This window comes from Sesamum indicum, linkage group LG8, assembly GCF_026168435.1.
Source record: "Sesamum indicum cultivar Baizhima isolate 11 linkage group LG8, ASM2616843v1, whole genome shotgun sequence".
NCBI classification, from domain to species: domain Eukaryota; kingdom Viridiplantae; phylum Streptophyta; class Magnoliopsida; order Lamiales; family Pedaliaceae; genus Sesamum; species Sesamum indicum.
In genome coordinates, this window is record NC_142664.1 from 27,955,411 (window position 1) to 27,973,810 (window position 18,400).

General features: G+C 34.6%; 1 protein-coding gene, 1 long non-coding RNA gene, 1 other non-coding gene and 1 pseudogene across 8 annotated transcripts; 2 read left to right on the forward strand and 2 right to left on the reverse strand.

Moving 5' to 3' along the window:
- Positions 1 to 3,057: 3,057 nt before the first annotated feature.
- Positions 3,058 to 8,490, reverse strand: LOC105169134 (uncharacterized). 6 transcript variants are annotated; one of them, XR_002287539.2, is made up of 5 exons: positions 8,234 to 8,490; positions 7,976 to 8,032; positions 7,566 to 7,698; positions 6,714 to 7,086; positions 3,058 to 3,408 (listed from the first exon to the last, which is right to left on the reverse strand). It is a non-coding gene; the product is annotated as an uncharacterized LOC105169134 (long non-coding RNA). The 6 variants fall into 6 exon arrangements; XR_848388.3 differs by having other exon boundaries at positions 6,714 to 7,094; XR_848387.3 differs by having other exon boundaries at positions 7,566 to 7,628; positions 8,234 to 8,489.
- A 941-nt stretch (positions 8,491 to 9,431) lies between these two features.
- On the forward strand, positions 9,432 to 12,931 carry SAG18 (senescence associated gene 18). Its single transcript, XM_011089439.3, has 7 exons — positions 9,432 to 9,855; positions 10,409 to 10,508; positions 10,616 to 10,736; positions 10,860 to 10,981; positions 11,321 to 11,442; positions 11,518 to 11,677; positions 12,668 to 12,931. The coding sequence occupies exons 1-7, from the start codon at positions 9,729 to 9,731 to the stop codon at positions 12,783 to 12,785; spliced, it is 870 nt and encodes a 289-aa protein (XP_011087741.2). The 5' UTR covers positions 9,432 to 9,728; the 3' UTR covers positions 12,786 to 12,931.
- A 974-nt stretch (positions 12,932 to 13,905) lies between these two features.
- Positions 13,906 to 13,991, forward strand: TRNAM-CAU (transfer RNA methionine (anticodon CAU)). The gene is given in 2 exon segments: positions 13,906 to 13,943; positions 13,956 to 13,991. It is a non-coding gene; the product is annotated as a tRNA-Met (tRNA).
- Positions 13,992 to 15,332: 1,341 nt separating this feature from the next.
- On the reverse strand, positions 15,333 to 18,097 carry LOC105169137 (pentatricopeptide repeat-containing protein ELI1, chloroplastic pseudogene; annotated as a pseudogene).
- Between the last annotated feature and the right edge of the window lie 303 nt (positions 18,098 to 18,400).

Genomic DNA, 18,400 nt, shown 5'->3' on the forward strand with positions numbered 1-18,400 from the left:
GACGTAGATCCTCAGAATTATAAAAATGAATTCATGGAAGAAATTAACAAATTAGAAAAATTCGATAGGAAACCAATGCCAATAAAATTTTATTATCCTAAACCAACACCCAAGATGTTCTTTATGAAGAACAAGAGATATTCGACCAAAATAGTTATAATGGAAAACAAATTTATGAATGGAACATTGATGGATTTACAGAAAGACAAATTTATAATACTATACATAGAAGGATGATGCATATTACTATCTTTAAAGGAAATAATAATTTCAAAAAGGCTATTGCTAAATGATCATAGCAGGATTCACTGGTCAGTTAAAGAGATGGTGGGATAATTATCTCAGCCAAGCTGATAAAGATGAAATATTAAATATAGTAAAAATTGAAAATAATATATTAGAAAAGAGAAAGTAGTTTATACATTAGCTATAAACATTGTTGAACATTTTACAAGTAGATGGTCAGATAATAGTGAAAATATTCGAACACTACTACAGAATCTAAAATGTAAGACATTAACTTCATTTAGATGGTATAAAGATGTATTCCTTAGTAGAGTTATGGTACTGATACCATATAGCCATGACCGAAGGTCATGGAGGAAAACTCAAAACAAAATTTAAATCCGACCATAAAGCGGTATGAAGAACCGATCATGTAGGCGGAATGCATAAGAGAAAATAAAATAAATGCGACCATGTAGGCGGTTGAGAAAATCGACCATGAAGGTGGAATGTAGCAAAAGAATATTTTTCGATTATGACAAATATAAAAAGAATCGAATAACATGAGAGAAGATTAAATTAGGAACCTTTTACATTAATTTAAACTAATGGGTATTGAATTTTAGTCAGAAGATACCACACTAAGGCCCAAGAACAATCGCCAAAGAACGGCAAAACCAGACAGTGATGGCAAGGTCGACCTCGTTCATACCCATAATTTAAAATAACGACACAAAGTGTCTTATCTTTATAGTTTTTCAATTTCTCCTTATTTTCATAAGTAATGAAAAACACTCTTTTTTTATTTATTTTATATATATAAATATATATAGCCATGTTATCTCCGTTATAGTTGAATAATTTAGCAGCAGTAATTTAACATTGCATTAGGCTAACCATAATAGAAACAAGAATGAAGGTGGCAAGTGCATAAAGATAAATAAGAGAACTCACAGGTGGCATGTATCCCTTCTTATGCTAAATCAAACTTTTATATAACTAAAGAAAGAAAAACAAATTACAAGTGCCTCTACTTCAACATATGAAGATTGTTGAGGGCCTACGAATAAAAGGGGGGAGGGGTTATATTTATAACCAAATTGTCCGGACTTGAAACGATGTTTTCACGTCTGCATGGCATTCATCTGCCAAGTGTCGCTTCATTGTTGACACGTGTGATTTGGTCAAATCTCTTGACTTCTTTTGCTGTCACCTTATTTTTTCATCAGTTTGGAGAAGCTGTTTTTTTTCTGATTCCGATCCTGATTGCTTGCGGTCTTCTTTATCTTCAGATGATTCTTTTAATAATCCTTCAAGCCAAATAACTTTTCTAAAAGCTTCAGTTGTGACAATATATTCAGCTTTAGTATTAGAAAGTCGAAAAATGTGTTGAAGTTGTGATTTCTAGGTAATGCATGCTCCACACAAAGTAAACACATAAGAGGTAGTTGATTTTCTTACTATCCCTATCATTTGCATATTTGGAATCCACATAGCCAACTAATTTTGCACCTTCAAAGCATTTAGAGAATTAATACTAGAACTAATAGAGTCATTCAAATATCTCAAAAGCCATTTAAGAGCTTCCTAATGAGCAAGACCTGGATTCGACATATATCTAATCAAACAACTAACAATATATGCAATATCAGGTTTAGTACTAACTAGAAGATACATGACAGAACCAATTGCATTTGAATAAGAAATATTTTTCATGTATTCTTTCTCATAATCTGTTTTTGGAATTTGGTCTTTACATAGTTGAAAATGAGCAGTCAAAGGAATAGAGAAGATTTTGAGTTTGACATAGAAAATTTTTCAAGCACAGATTTTACATAAAATATTTGGTTTAAGAAAATCGTAGAATCTTTTATATCCCTTTCCATAGTCAATCCCAATTTTTTCCTGGAATTACCTAGATTTTTCATTTCAAAATTTTTGCATAAATTCTTTTGAAAACATTCAATCATGCTTATGCTAGAACTGACATTCAACATGTCATCCACATTGAGTACAAGAAAGAGAGGGACGTGGTTATCGTATTTAAAGTACAGACAAGGACCATATACGCTATTTTGGAATTTTGAAGAATGAATGAAATGATCAAATTTCTTATTCCATTGTCTAGGAGATTGTTTTAATCCATAAAGTGATTTGTTTGTTATTAACAACACCACAAGGTTGACACATGTATCTTTGTTCATCCAAATTTCGATGCAAGAAAGCAGTTTTAACACCCATTTGTTTGAGGCCAAGATGTGATGTATATCTACTGTACCAAGTTTGGAGGAAGATGATTGAAATATATACTTTCTTCTGTTTGGTATAGAAATTGAAAAGAAGATCACAAATGTGAGAATATATGTTCTGATCAGAATCAACTCATATGCTCTAAAAAGAAGGAAAACACATAATTCTTTAGGTATTTCTCGCTTATTCCACAGCATGTGGACTTTGTTACACGAACTCACTCCTTGTAATTCTCATATTTCATATATTTTCGAAGATGAGAAGTTTATGTATATGTGTGGTTTCAAAGGGGAGGACGTTGCCAGTGTGGTGCAGTGACAAAAAGAAGATGGAAAGAATAGAGAAAATTAAGAGGAAATAGACAAGTTTCTCTTGTGTGAGTCCTTTCTTAAATTTGAATGTTTAATGGAGCAAGTTGACCTGATTTTCTTGTCTGCTTTTGGCTTAATAGCATTTTATGTGGAAATTTGGAATTGATGCAAAGAATTAGTGTGCCGTCCGCATGGAATAGTTGACTTATACAGGAAATTAGTGCCTTTGCAATTTCATGGAATTTAAAGACCTCTTGGCAGCCAGGCAAAAAAGATTGGATGGGAAATTAAAATTTCATCTCAACCAGGAATGTGGGATTGCATTTTCTTGGAAAAACCTTTCTTTTACATCTTTCTAAGGCGCCTAACTTTTAATATCAGAAAAGCTATAAAATACTAACAAAATATTCTAATTTACAGTAGGCAAGACTCCTCATTTGTCATCGAGAGCCTCTGTATTCAGAATCACTTGAACTCATCAGGTGGATACTGGTGCGTACAATTAGGAAAAGCTCTTGTGTTGAGACTTGAGATCGTCTTCAATAGCGTCAGGTGTTATACGGAAAGCCATTTCCCTCAAGTATGTCGACTTCCAATCGCAATCTTTCGATCTGATGTCAACCTGTAAAAATAAAAATAAAAAATAATGAGAAAAACATGCAATCTCTCTACATACTCGTCCATGAAGGCTGAGGTGTTTAGAGTCTTTATTTGGTTTGCAATATGTGCTTACTTGAATAACCTCATGTTCCTAAGAGTTGTATGGGCGTTCAAAAGATTGTTGTAAGAAACTTAAATACTAAACTAAACACACATTGGCTGGCTCAAAGGATGCACCTTGACAACATTTAAAACCAAATGATAACCTATGTAACTACAGATTTCTCTCTCACTTTTCTTACTGAATAATAAGTCCATGTTCCTATTTGTTTCCTCCATGTCAATTTTTTCTCATATCTGAAAATCAAGTAAAGTTTAATGCCATTGCATTTTCCCTTTGTAAACTTCAAAAACCAAAAGTCCCCCGATTTCTATTATTAAAGCTCTATGTTCTCGCTATTATAATTTAGAAAGAGAGGGAATACAATCTTTTGAGGCCTTAGAGAATACTACGGACGCAAGTTGGAGAGTTGAAGCCTAAACTGGAGAACAATTCTCCACTGATGTTGCAAATTTATTCTCAATTATTCTTGTGTTATGTTATGTTCCAAGATTTGCTTTTTAGAAATTTTTCGTTGTCATAAATTTAAAATTTTGTATAAATTTTACACAACACCATATTTATTCATGTTATTGACAGATGAAGTTTGCACGTGCCCCACAACAAAGTTTGCTAGAAAATCTTTATTGTACAAACCACAACTTATTTTACTTGTAAACATCAATAATAAAACATCATATACTAAAATATTGAACGGTTGTCTACATGCCAATTTAATTAATTTATTTTTCAAATAGGTGTATATTTATACTGGCAAATGTTAATATAGTTAATAATGTCTCTTGTTAATTAGCGTCTTCAAAAACTTATAAAAAATTTAATACAAATGTGATATTTCATCCATTTAATCAAATGAATGATTTTGAAGTACTTTTTACGATTATAAAAGCTATTATATTTAGTTTCATTACAACAACAATAAAATATGGTTTTTCTTGGAGGTCTAAATATGCGACCATATCATGCACTTACAGAAAAACAATTATTACATAGATTTTATACTTCATTACTTATATATTTATAGATACAAATATATAGAGATTTTTTAAAAAAAAAATAAATAAATTGTGCAATCTAATCAATGTTGATTTGAAAACAAAAGAGTTGATGGTGGAAGAACATTTTTTCATACGAGCAATTGGACAAAATTCATGCATATGCAAGTAAAAAACTTGTAGTAAATTCACTATTTTAGAAAACAAAAGCATTTGATAAGTTAAAATAAATTTGTAACATATAGACTATAGTTAATTCCTCAAATGCAAATCATATGATTTCTCATGTATGAGACTATTATAGTTACCAAAACTCCATGTTCTTTAAAATCGTTTCACAATTTTGCAAATTATATATATTGACAAAGACGTACCAACTACCAAATCTTGGTGGGAAAAAATAAAAATTGGCATGTAGACAACCATCCTATATTTTGATATAGTGTTCCATTATCAAAGTTCACAAATAAAACAGTACATGATTGAACAATAAAGATTTTCCAACAAAATTTTATGTGATACACCTGCAAAGTCGAAGATGTCAACAACATGAATAAACGTGATGTTTGTGTATAATTACACAAAATGATAAATAAATGACATCAAAAAACTCCAACGCAAGACCATGAACAAAACCCAACACAACGAATAAACCAAGATAAATTTACAAAAACAAATGGAGGTTCGTTCTTCAATTTAACACTCAACTCTCCAATTGCATCATCATATTCTAATATGCCCCAAAAATTGCAATTCCTATCATCTTCCAAATTACAACGATGATAACGTTGAACTTTTCACAGAAACCAGACAGAGCTTTAGGTTTTTGAAGTTTACAAAGTATAAAAGCAATGGTTTCACCTTTATCTTGACTTTCAATTATGGCAAAAAAATTAACAGAGAAGAATGAATAGAAAACATGACTTACTTTTCAGTTAGAAAAATAGAAAGAGAAAAATATAGCCACACCGGCCACCATTAAGCTCTCAATATTGTCAAAATACATACTTTTTGTAGCTCATGTGTGTTTCAGTTTAGTATTTAAATTTCCTACTCAATCCTTTTGATTCCACACAATTTTTAAGAATATGAGATTACTTTAGTTCGCACAACATTGACAAACCAAATTTAGATTCCATCCCTCAGCCTTATAATAAACGAGTGTAGATCACCTATACTCACTCACATGCTTCACTTATACAATCAAATAAATGCATGTTACACATAGTATCGAAAAACAATTTCTCATGTAAGTTGATAGCCTTCTGTAATTGCATGCTATATGTGTTATGAGTCGCCGAAAGAAAGAACAGATATTGCCTTCATATCATATAGTATGCATTAAGACAGAATTAAAGAAACTGAGATATGAAAATCATTGGGTGCCACAGTGTCCGCCTATGACTGAAATCATTGCTCATAGCATTCTCCAGTCGAAAGGCATAAACAACATGGCAAAAGCACTTCACGATATAAACTCAAATTGAAAGACAACATACACATGGCCCTTACAGTCCAATATATACACATACATATAAAGTTAGGAGATAGGCTGAAACTGATGGTAACAAGGGTAATAGTAGGAAATAAAAACTTACTTATGGCTCAGAAAGTGACACATATGTTGATTAAAGTCAAGCTGTCACTACATGAGGTTCCCATTACCTTAGAGTAGTTGTAAGACCATCACCATGATATAATTGACAAACTCAACATATATAGACAATGGTTGTTTGATTTTTGCTTTAAGTAGTTGAAGATAAAACTCCCCGAACTTGGGTTTGCAGTTTGTTGTAAGTTTTCGAACTTTAGAAAAGAAACATCAAAAGTAAAAATCTTGCAACAAAGAGTCAGAAATTATCGAATTTCAAGAAGTGCAGATTTCTTTCTATGAAAAATCAACATCTAAAATTCGATAGATAGACAAGAGCTTTTCCGTTATTCTTTGCCCACAGTACGTGCCCAATGAAAACAGAGAATGAAATAATATTACTTAGGTTCAATGTTAGGCAAACAGATTTTCTATCTAGATTACCAATCAAACAAATTAAGCACATTCATAAGGTAATTTCTCCAATACTACCAATAAAAAATGTTCTTCAAGATTATAAGAGAAAAACAAAAGAAGAAACTACAGAATCATTATTTGTGGCAGTTGTGCAGCTACTAGTTGTTATCAGATTAGGTGATGCAAAGTGATGTTTCTCTTACCTTTAATGTTTTAGATGGCCATAAGTGGATAATGGTGCTAACCGGCTTCCCAGCAATGTCCCACGATGAGAAAACTTCTGCATCCTGTGAATATTATCAGGCGCTCTAATGCAGCTAATCCGAAGAGAAATCATGATTGTCCATCGCTCTCCAAAACAAGGGAATCCTCAACTAATTCAAACTCAAACAGTCTGCTGAGCCATTCTGTAAAATTAGCCTCGGACGTAGAAAGAAATTGTAGTACCATATACAATCGCAAAGAGACATGGAAGCATTAAAGACCAGCAGTTATATGTTGTTAAAACTTCTATTCTTTCCCATCCCAATCATGGGAAGATCAGCCAAACACCAAGATTACAAACCAATCCACGGCCTGCACACCTTGCCACCAGTTTAAATAAAGAACACAATCACCAAATATTCATATAAGAGCTAGAAGCATTAGGTCATCAATAAGAGAGAAGGCTAGTAAACATGTCTATATAATCAAGTACATAGAAAACAAGACCTCGATGACCATGAAAAATCACAGGTGGAGGACTGAAATTCTTCAACAATAAAATCATTTCGAGAGCTATAATCTATATATAATCTAACAAATTTGCCAAGAGCCAACTTCATCCACAATCAATGGCAGTCGGCCCATAGAACATGGTTTTAGTGCTAGCCTAACCATTGATTAGCATTAAGAATAAGTGAAATTGGCAAAACGTCACAAACATGACTGCAAGAACAAGTGCAAAATGTACAATTCAATTGTAAATTGGCTTTCAGATTTCACAAATTATGAATCAGATACATACGATAAGCTTTAAGAAAGATTGAAAAATATAAATTAAGGTAATAAGTCACCTGGGGATACAATGAAAGTGCCATCTTCTTCATTTTTCCCAGAAGTTGTAGAGGCACTGGAGCCTGACAATAGAATATTTCCTTCATTTTTGTAATAGAACCACAAGGCACCAGCAATATCATATTTAATTCACTGCAACCAGAAAGAGAAAAAAAGAACCATATCTAATTCACAACAATTTGTCGACCGCAAAGTTTTCTTTAATCAAAGATGAAAATAATAGAAAAACACATCCACGAAAACAGGGAAATGAAAAGCAGAAACGACAGTGAACATCCTTTCAAAAGAAAAATTAGAGATAATGGCGTAAAGTCTTGTAAACAGCAGCAATTCGTATGTGGATATTTCTAAGATTTAACGTCTCCACAAGAAAACATGGGAAAAAAAAAACTAAACAAAAAAAGAGAACCTGTTATTTCATCCGACCATGAAACCATGCGGCACAATGTACTCGCAATTGCAAACCCTACATAACAGAAATAAAAACAAGAAAGTGGGTTCATATTCGAGGCCTCCCTGAAAGCAAGACGCGAATAATATAAGGAATTAAAAGCTAAGGATTGGTGGAATCTCCACGCAAAACTTCAAGAAAAAATTCAAAACCACACGCGGCGAATAACGGAACATTTTCAAGAAAACCCCAAAAAAAGACCAGCCACATATATACCTGAATCTTGATCTTTCGATTTTCAGTTGAATTCGTCCTCTGGGATTCATTGAATTCTTGCATTCAACAATTCTTGGTAAAAGAAAAAGTGTCAAGAAGAAGAAGAACAGAAAAGAAGTTGTAACTTCATGATTCAAGAAATCGATTTCACTCCCCCTGCATCTCACCGAAGTCTGACACGTATAGGGAAGAAGCAAAAAGCAATTTCACAACAGCGCCTCAACGACTAGTAGACGAACAAAGTAAAAGTTGCAATTTCACTACCTAAGGCGTACAAATTCTAATAACAACTTTTAAAGACTGAAAAATAAAACAATGGGTATAAAAGTGCTCTTTCACTTACAAAGTTGTTAGTGTCAATACGCCAGCTTCAGCAACTTCTACCATCCTTAGTCTCCAGGTTGCTGTTCATCATCGTTCAAGCTGTTGTATTTCTGCTTCTGTGCATTATTACAGTAGTGAAAGAAGATAATATTTCTTTGCACCAACGCAATAACATATAACACGTTATATATTTCTTTATTAAAAAAAAAACTCGCTATAATAATCATTATCTAGGCAAAAATTATGAAAAGATGGAAATGTGCGTTCATGTGAATCTTATTAAAAAGTCGATATTACATCTCAAATTATAGATATAATATGTATAATCTTGCGCAATGCATTATCTTGTATATAAATAATTATATATATATATATATTAAAAATATAAATATTAATATATAATAATTTTAAAAAAGGAGAGTAGGATTTGAGAGGAGAGGGATCGAATGGGATGGGATTTGGAGCAAGAAGTTGGGAGAGGACACAGAAGTGTGGTGTGAGGTAGTTAATTAGGGAAAAAAAAAATTTGTTCCATTAAATTTATCCGTGATTAATTTTAGTACACTAACTTTTATTGTTATCACATTTTGACCAATAATTTACAGAAATAGGTCAATTAAATACAAATTAGGATTTTAATTGACCCATTTCTGTAAATTATTGATCAAAATGTGATACAACGAAAGTTAGTGTACTCAAATTAACCCTTCCTATTTGTTTGTCCTGTCGGATAGAAAGAAAATGTGACCTCAAAGAGTCCTTCTTTACTACTTTAGGGGGTGGGGGTTGGACAAAGTTAATGGACCAAAATTTTCTTTTTCCCTAGTTAATTATGATGATTCCTAGGAAGAGGAGAAGGAGATTCCACTACACTCAATTTCTCTATTATTTTGGGCTGCGTTTTTCTCTTTTTCCTACTTTGACGAGAGCGACTTCAAACATCAGCCTTTATCGCTTCAGTCACGAGTTTCATGACGTGTCATCCGCGACTTTAAGTCATGAAATCGTGTTGAGAACGCGAGTATCTTCTCCTCTTCCCGATTTGGAAAAGGGAAGACGAAAGATAAAAATCTGGGTACCAATTTGCAGCGATCGGCTTTTTGATCTTCCCGATCTTTGCGCGCAGTTTCCCGCCGCCAGTTCTCTTCACTACCTTCAGAGCTCAGAGGAGATGAGGAAGCGTACGGTGTTGGCATGGGGCGTTGCTATCGTATGCTTCGTAGTACTGATGTTAGTCACTCCAGCAATTCCTCAGTCTCAGGAATACCACGATTTTGCCGATCAACGTGAATTCTTTGGTAATTTTTGCATTTTCTTTTGTCAAGTATTTTGGTTAATTATTAATGTTTATTTTTAGTTTTTCGTTGACTGTGAGTAGTTTTCACGGTTGCGTTATCTGAAATTGCAACTTCTAGGAATAGAATCCATTTTTATGTGTATGTTTGGTATTCAGTAGTTAGTCACTTGATATGTTTTCGATTAACTGTTTCAGGGGCTTCTTTTTTTTGGTGACTTGTATTTATCAGATCACAGTTTTAAAAACGTCGTTTTCTTTCTTTTTTTTTTTTTTTTGGGGGGGGGGGGGGGGGTGGAACGGTAGTGTGAATTCTTTTGTAAATAAATATATATGAATTCTCCTTCTTCAGAAATCTCGGGTGTCAAAACTGGTCATGAATATGACGCCAGAGCTAAATATTGATTCTAAAGCAAGGCCATGAATTTGAGATCCAATGCTAGAAATGCTGCTGCTGTTTGTGGTTATTGTCATAGTTATTGTTATAACTTTATCAAGAAAGTCATAGTTTCCAGTCTGGGCTGCTTCATTTTTTGCTTGTCATTTTATCATTGCAGGAATACCAAACACATTGAATGTGATTTCCAACTTCCCATTCTTCATTGTTGGTCTAATAGGCCTTGTACTTTGCTACTACAAGAACTACTTTAAGCTAAGGTGCTATATTTTTGTTTCCTTATCATAGCGAAGTAGTAAAATTTTGATAGCCCTTCACAGCAATTTCTTAGGGTTATAATTTTCTCTTCATATGTATGCATCAAAAGCTTGCAGGGTGAGCTTTGCGGTTGGACATTTTTCTTCATTGGTGTTGCAGCAGTTGCTTTTGGTTCCTCTTACTATCATCTTAAACCTAATGATGCTCGTCTTGTCTGGGACCGCTTGCCGGTGAGCTTTCATGCACTTTGAACTGCATGGCTTCCCAGGGGTGTTTGATTTCAATTATTTGATTGATTATTTTTTATATGGTAGCGAGGTTAGTTATTGACACTTGAAATATGATGATCATAGATGACAGTGGCATTTACCTCAATCATCGCGATCTTTATTATTGAGAGGGTAGATGAGCGTAAAGGAACCTTGTCCATTATTCCCCTTCTCTTGGCAGGTGCAGTCAGTATTTTATATTGGAGGTAAGCAAACTCTTGTTTGTAGTGATACATAATACTGTTTTATGTTAATTAGTAAAACAATGTTGCAGTCGCCAATTTCCCTGAATCTGGCAATTTATATATATTCTTGTATTTTTACAGAAAAGGTGTAAGTTAATGGTCAAGCAGGATAAAATCTTACAAACTATATAGACTCCAGAGTCTTTGTGTCTGTTATGAAGCCTTTCAATAATATCAACATTTTGCAAATGTGGAGGTCACTAAAAATGGTTGCACCACTACAAAAGCAGATGTGTTGACAGATTCTGTCCATCTTGCTTTTTCAGCTTGATAACCTAGCTAACAATTTTTCTTTTGTAGGTTTTTCGATGACCTTCGTCCTTATGCTTTGGTTCAGTTCGTTCCATGTATAGCAATCCCCGTAATGGCTATACTATTGCCTCCTATGTACACACATTCTACATATTGGCTGTGGGCAGCAGGTATGCATTGTTTATTGCTGCAGTCCTGCTATGAGTTTCTGTTATGATTGAGTAAATGTTTGTTTATATTTACAGGGTTCTATCTCCTAGCTAAGATTGAAGAAGCAGCTGACAAACCTATTTATAGTTTGACTTATCATATTGTGAGTGGGCACACGCTCAAGCATTTATGCGCTGCTATGGTCCCCGTCTTCTTAACACTTATGCTTGCAAAGAGGGAGGTTGCAGAAGAAAGGTATGGTTTTCTTCTGTTGATGCTCTTATTTTGTGCATCTTATAATATGTGTGATGCATTGCTTTCAGCTGGCTATTTCTATGAAATAGCTGTATGAGGAAATTATTGATGATCTTCTTTATCTGAGCATGCAATCTATATTTCTACGGTACCTCAAGGGAGCATTTTCTATATAAAAGTTTAAGATTTGGCATAAGTACGAATATCACATTGTTTGAAATATTATAAATACCCATAATTTTTGATAAAATTATGTAATTATTAGATGGAGGTATGATGTAATTCTTGGATGGAGGTATGAAATTGTCAACTTTGCCCTTACAGTATTTTTTTAAAATTAAAAATTTTATAAAAAAATCAAACAGGGTGGATGGAGAAATTTTAAAAATTAATAAAAAAATTATTCACTTAGTCCATAAAAAATATTAGAAAATTTTAAAAAATAAATAAAATTATAATTTTTAATCCACAACGGCATTTTGGTTGAATCACCACAAAAAATGAATGAAAACTTAACGGATTGGGCTAATTGTTACACGGCCGTTAAAATTACGGGGATATCTGTAATTTTTTAAACAATTAGGGGTATTTGTAACTATGTCAAACCTTAGGAAAGTTGTTGTAAATTGTAATTTACAAAAAATTTAAAAGAAAAGGAAGAAAACGAAACGTTTAATCCTTTTCAAACAAACAAAAAAGCACACACGGGCGAGCTCATTTCCACAATAATTGAGATTTGAGCCCCAGCGACAGAGAGACACTTGAAAACCACATCAAGATTATCTACCAACTGCAACCCATATGATATAGCTTGAAACTTTGCTTTAAGTTGCTCAAGTTTCAAGTTAGAAACTGCCCTGTCCAACAGTTGTGTTTGTCATAGTTTTTTACAATTCAAAAAGTTCTGATTATTGCTAAATAACTCGCAGACGTTCTTTTGCTGGTTTATTGTTGCACATTAATGAGTTCATTTTAAACTTTTGACTTCAGGCTCAGTTTACTACAGATGTGGAGAATATCATGGAGCAAGGTCAAAGAAAATGGCACGAATATAGAAAATATATCATGTACATATTCTGTTGTTCCCGTGGAGGAGGAATCAAGATAATATGTAATACCTTGCTCTTTCTGTAGAGGATAACATGTAGAAGCAGCCACAACACTTCGAGTAGTATTGTACAGATCAACTTCTATACTGGTCGTAAGGTAAATGTATCAAATACTCTGATGAATAAACACTGCCTTGACATGGAATTGTGAACGTGAGTTTTTTTGATCAAGGGCGCTGGTCACTGGGAACCCAGTGAGTCAGTGTTGAATTTGGCACAAAACATCAAAGTTGATACAGCCATAAAACAGGGGATGGAAGAACCTAGGAAATCTGGTTCAGTATTCAAAAATTGGAGAAGAAGATAACGGCTGGAGTTCGAACCCATGCTTAAATACAAACAAGCCAACTAACCCAAAAACTACCAGTAACTAACTAACCACCTCACCCATGACATGGACCAATGAGTACGCCACATCAGATATACAACAATAGAGCAGCAAAACAGAATACAAAATGTATTTCTAAAATGCGACTTTTGTCTATCCATCATCAAACACAAATAAGCCATCTTCATCTTCAGAAAGCAAGCTGACCCTGTGGAAGAATAGCAGCAGCAGGAGGCATTATCATTGCTGTAGGAACATCTCCAAGCTCAACAGTCAGAAGTGCCCATGATCTGCTTTTCATTCAGACAAACAAGAGGACACCAAAAACTACTTCTGTAATACATATTTGAGACAATTTTCGACTGTTTTCGTTTTATGGTAAATTATACATGCCATCTGAATTATTGTATTTTTTAAATTTTTTCATATAAATTATTTTTCGTCCCCCCTTAATGAATAGATAAAACTAAGATTCTTTTTCCCTAAAGGGAATTAGATAGAACTAAGGTTTATCCATCCTATTATTAAGGTGAGATCATATAGTAACTAGCATAGTTGATAAAAATACCAAAATACTTTTATAAATTATGTACATGCATCAAGTGTGTTTCAATTATTAATACTTATCATATTTTTCAGGCCTGCTTAATCTTACTATACGTACATTCCCCTCTTCATAATTATGGCAAATGAACTTTGGAAATCATTCTTCATACTTTTCAAGTTACATTTTTGGATTGAGAATATTTCATTAGTGTATAAAAACTTCCCGCGGAAGTCAGGAAACAAAAGGGGTGGTGGCGCAGTTGGCTAGCGCGTAGGTCTCATAGCTTGTTGAGTGATCCTGAGGTCGAGAGTTCGAGCCTCTCTCACCCCAATCAATCTTTTCTTATTTTTCCCCCCATAATATAATTATTTATAAAATTTATTATAATCTTTTACTGTGATTAGATGACCTTTTAAAGTATGAGTGCAAATTTCCCTAAAATGAAAAGATTATAAATGTAATAAATTTTGGTAGCTACATTCTCCACCCTCTTTAATTACTACTTCTCACACAATGCAAATTTCCACATTAATTGCCTCATCAGCACCAATCACTACTCCTCTCATCATCTACCTATATATATATATATATATATACATATAATGAAGTTCAAATGATAATAATAAAATCATATTTTATTTCTCATAAAATAGAAAGAAGAGGATGAAAGTAGCAACAATGTTGATATGCTGCTGCACTATCATCCTAACCTCAACTCTACCTGGTCCCTATGCTCTTCCATCTTTTCCTTATCACCCCACCCCTTTATATCTTCTATCTATTATTATTATTATTGAAACTAACTAATGATTGCTATTCAAACTTATTTGTGTTGTATATTTGATCAATTTAATGAAAATGAATTATAAAATTATATGTATGGATTTCTGACAAGTAAATTGTTGTCAGGTATGGAATCAGAGACGCCACATATGTGTGAGAGGAGAGTCAACTTTCCAGGATGTGAAACCAACAAATGCAAAGATTTTTGTAAAGATAAGTTCGGGGGAGAATTGTATTATTTTGTCTGGATGTTCTCCGAAGTCCAAGGATGTTTGTCTCTGTCAACTCTATTGTGCCCCTCCCAACTAATACACATTTATTGCAATATTTTACCAATTTTGTTTTGTGGGATTTGTGGGAATTGTGGGAGGATAGTATATGTATGATGGATTACAAGTTTGAAGAAAAAACCTCTATGTTTTATTTGATTTTGGTGCTGGCATGGTTTCATGTCTAGTTCTTGATTTTTTTTTTTTTTTGTTTTTATAATTTGCTTTACATATGTAAATTTATGGAATTGAAAGATTGAATGAATCCCCAACGAGAGTTTGCTTCATTGATAAGGTTGAGGCTTTATAATGAAAAAAAATTATGAATTTGAACCCCACAAATATGAATTTATGCCTACTATTTGGGACAATCACCAATGAGAGTTTTTCATTTATTGATCTATTTAATAGTATTGAATTTGAATGCATTCAATGATGTGACGAATCGTATACTAAAAAGAAAAAAAGGTTGAATGAATTTTGTTGGATATAAAGATAAAAATCATGGTTTGGTTAATTTATAAAATCTAAAAACGCAATTTGATACTTTTATTTTATTTATATTCCATGTTAAATAAATTTAAAATTTTATGAATACAATCACTATTATGTATAGCTTCAAAATAAGATCTTTATAGGAAGACATATCTCACATTACAGTGGAAGCAACATATTCTCAGCAACAAACTGTCTTTCCAAAAATCCTACATATGTTATATTTATTAACTTCAACATTGAACACAATCAAAGATGTCATAGTAAGTAGTTGTGTCAGTGAGAAAACATGCACATTTTGTCTTACCGCCAAAATGCAGGTCTGGTAAAGTGGTGCAATGGCAAAAAACTGAGTTCAATTTTGATTTTAGTGGGACTGGTAACTCACCTCAAATGCAAGCTAACTTTAAGTCTATTGGAGCTTAAATGAGCAACTTGATCCTCGTTTGCTTTTGCAATCATGAACTTAGTTTCCCTGTATGCTTCTAGCATGCAAGTCTCTTTCTTTTCCAATCCACTAGGGGGTATTTCAGCATGAATCCTGCAGACATGGAGATCTGCTCCCTGTGCATCCATGGAATAAGCTACTTCTCCAATCAATGTTGTTTACTTCAAGCTACGATCACATTACAGTTGGTGAGTGTCAATTGATATGACTTCAAGTAGAAGGTGAAATCCTTGAATGGAGGAGGAAGCCAATCCTTATATGTTGCTTTCTCATGCTGAAAGTTCTTCATAAATCAAGCTGTAACCTTTGTGCACTGGTGCAGAGAATTAATGCAACAAATCTGTGGAGGTGAATATTAGATGATAAATTACGGGTCCTCCTTTTTTCACCAGTAGTCTCCGCAGGAGCAAGACCCCTCTTTAAAATGATGAAAGCGATTTACATCCCTCACAACAATCTCCCGGTCATATATCTTAGAAATGAATTTGATTGCTGTGTGGCAGTCTCCACAGATTCTAAGGTTCTTGGTAACTCGGAGAACTGTGCCAGGACTTGTGTTAAGGAGCCCAAAAGCAATTGCCAGCTTTTCGCTGTGTGTTGTTAGAGAATATTCTTTTTCCTCTTCACTCACATCGTGCAACGCAAAGCTAGTATCTGGTACATAACCAGCTGCCTTCATCTTCTCGGGAAGTTCCTCCAGGAGCAAGTAAATTTGCTTTGTTTGGGGATGAGATGCATCTCCCCCAAGGAATAGATGGGCTTTACCTTTAATTTCAATCCAACTACATCCAGGATTCTTCTTCACATTCTGTGATTTCAATAGAGCTCTCAAATGATTCACTTCCTCCCACATGCCAGCTTCAGCATACATATTCGAGAGTATAACATAGTTCCCACTATTCTCGGGTTCTAAAATGAATAATTTTTTAGCTGCTAGTTCTGCTATCTCTAGATTGCGATGACATCTACCGGCAGCCAGTAAAGAACCCCAAGCACTTGCCCCAGCTTGCATTGGCATTTGAGAGATAAGCTCGTAGGCTTCCACCAATCTCCCAGCACGGCCCAAAAGGTCGACAACACAAGCATAATGCTCATGCTTTTTCTCCACAGAATATACTGAACTCATAGACTCGAAGTATCTTAATCCGATATCGACAAGTCCAGAATGATTACATCCTGATAACAATCCTGTAAATGTAATGCCATCGGGATGAACCCCAGCTTGAATCATTTGCTCAAACGTCCGAACTGCCTCCATACCAAGACCATGAGAAGCATACGCAGTAATCATTGTATTCCAAGCAACCAAGTTCCTCAAGTTTGGTTTTATTCTATCAAAGCACCAACGAGCATCGACTAGACTACCGCATTTAGCATACATCCCAACAAACGCAGTTTGTACCGAAGGATGAGAGTCCAAACCTTTTTCTTGAGCAAAACCATGAATTCTCCTACCCCGCTCTAGTGCTGAAGAATGCCCACATGCCGGCAAGACGCTCATAATCGTCACCCAATTGGGCTTCACTTCTGAGTCTTCCTTCAACATCTCATCAAACAATTCCAAAGCCTCACTCGCCAGCCCATTCTGAGTGTACCCTGAAATCATACTCGTCCAGGACACAATATTCTTCAAGGGCATTTTATCAAATAACTCTTTGGCTAAATCAACGGCACCATCTCTCATGTAACCTGAAATCAACGCATTCCAAGACGCCACATCCCTGACAGGCATTTCATCAAAAAGTCTACGCGCATCACCGCATTCACCACATTTTACATACATATCGATCAACGAAGTTCCCACATACATATCAAAAGCCAGCCCATGTTTCATGGACAACCCATGAGTACACTTCCCAAAGCGAACAAAGCACAAGTCTGCAACAGACTTCAAAACAAACGGGTACGTGAAATAATCCCCGCGAAAACCCAAAGTACACATTCGCACGTAAACCTGCAGCGTCTCCTCAGAATATCTGTACAAGCTGAACGCACGAATGATAGAATTGAACAAAAGGGGAGATGGATTTGGAGTGGAGTGGAAAATGCGGGACGCGGAGGTAATGTCACCGGAGCTGGCGTACATGGCGACCATTTTGGCTGCGAGGAAGGAGGTCCCGCGCAGTCCGCGGAGCAGCAAGTGTGAGTGCAGCTGCTGTCCTTGTTTGAGGAGGCTCTTCCCCGTGAATGCCTGGAAAACGGCGGCGTAGGAGGAGGGCTGAATTGGGACTTGAGACGATCTGAGGAAGGGTTCTAGGAGGGTACTCATTGTTGGTTTTGGAGAAGATTGGAGGTCCCATTTCATGGAGAAATCGGAGGCCAGCGTGTGTCCCGGAGAAAGGCTGGCGGCGTCGGCGGCGGAGGAGGATGGACGGGGATGCGTTTGAAGAAGATGGCGGGAAGAATAGGAATGCGATATAAAGTGTTGTTAGTAAATAGCGACTCTTTCGTTGTTTATTTTCCCATTCTAAAGTATTAATCTATTTTATTTTAAATTATTTTTCTCAATGGGAAAGGATTAGCCTATTTTTTATAATTAATAATATTAAACGTTTAATATTAACTAACTCCTTAAAATGAACTTTTGACATCTGATCATTAATGAAAATTTAAATTTTTAATATTCGTTATACTATGAACATTATTCAATCACCAGAAAACATATATATATAAATGAATTATTATCAGTTATGTTTCAAAAAGATTTGTAATATCATCAAGTTAAGTATTGTCAAACAATTAAG

Bases quoted from the DNA above. Each gene is read 5' to 3' on its own strand.
- SAG18 (XM_011089439.3), top strand. From the start codon at position 9,729: ATGAGGAAGCGTACGGTGTTGGCATGGGGCGTTGCTATCGTATGCTTC. The intron at 9,856-10,408 runs GTAATTTTTGCA...TTATCATTGCAG, and splicing joins CGATCAACGTGAATTCTTTG to GAATACCAAACACATTGAAT. The intron at 10,737-10,859 runs GTGAGCTTTCAT...TGATGATCATAG, and splicing joins TTGTCTGGGACCGCTTGCCG to ATGACAGTGGCATTTACCTC.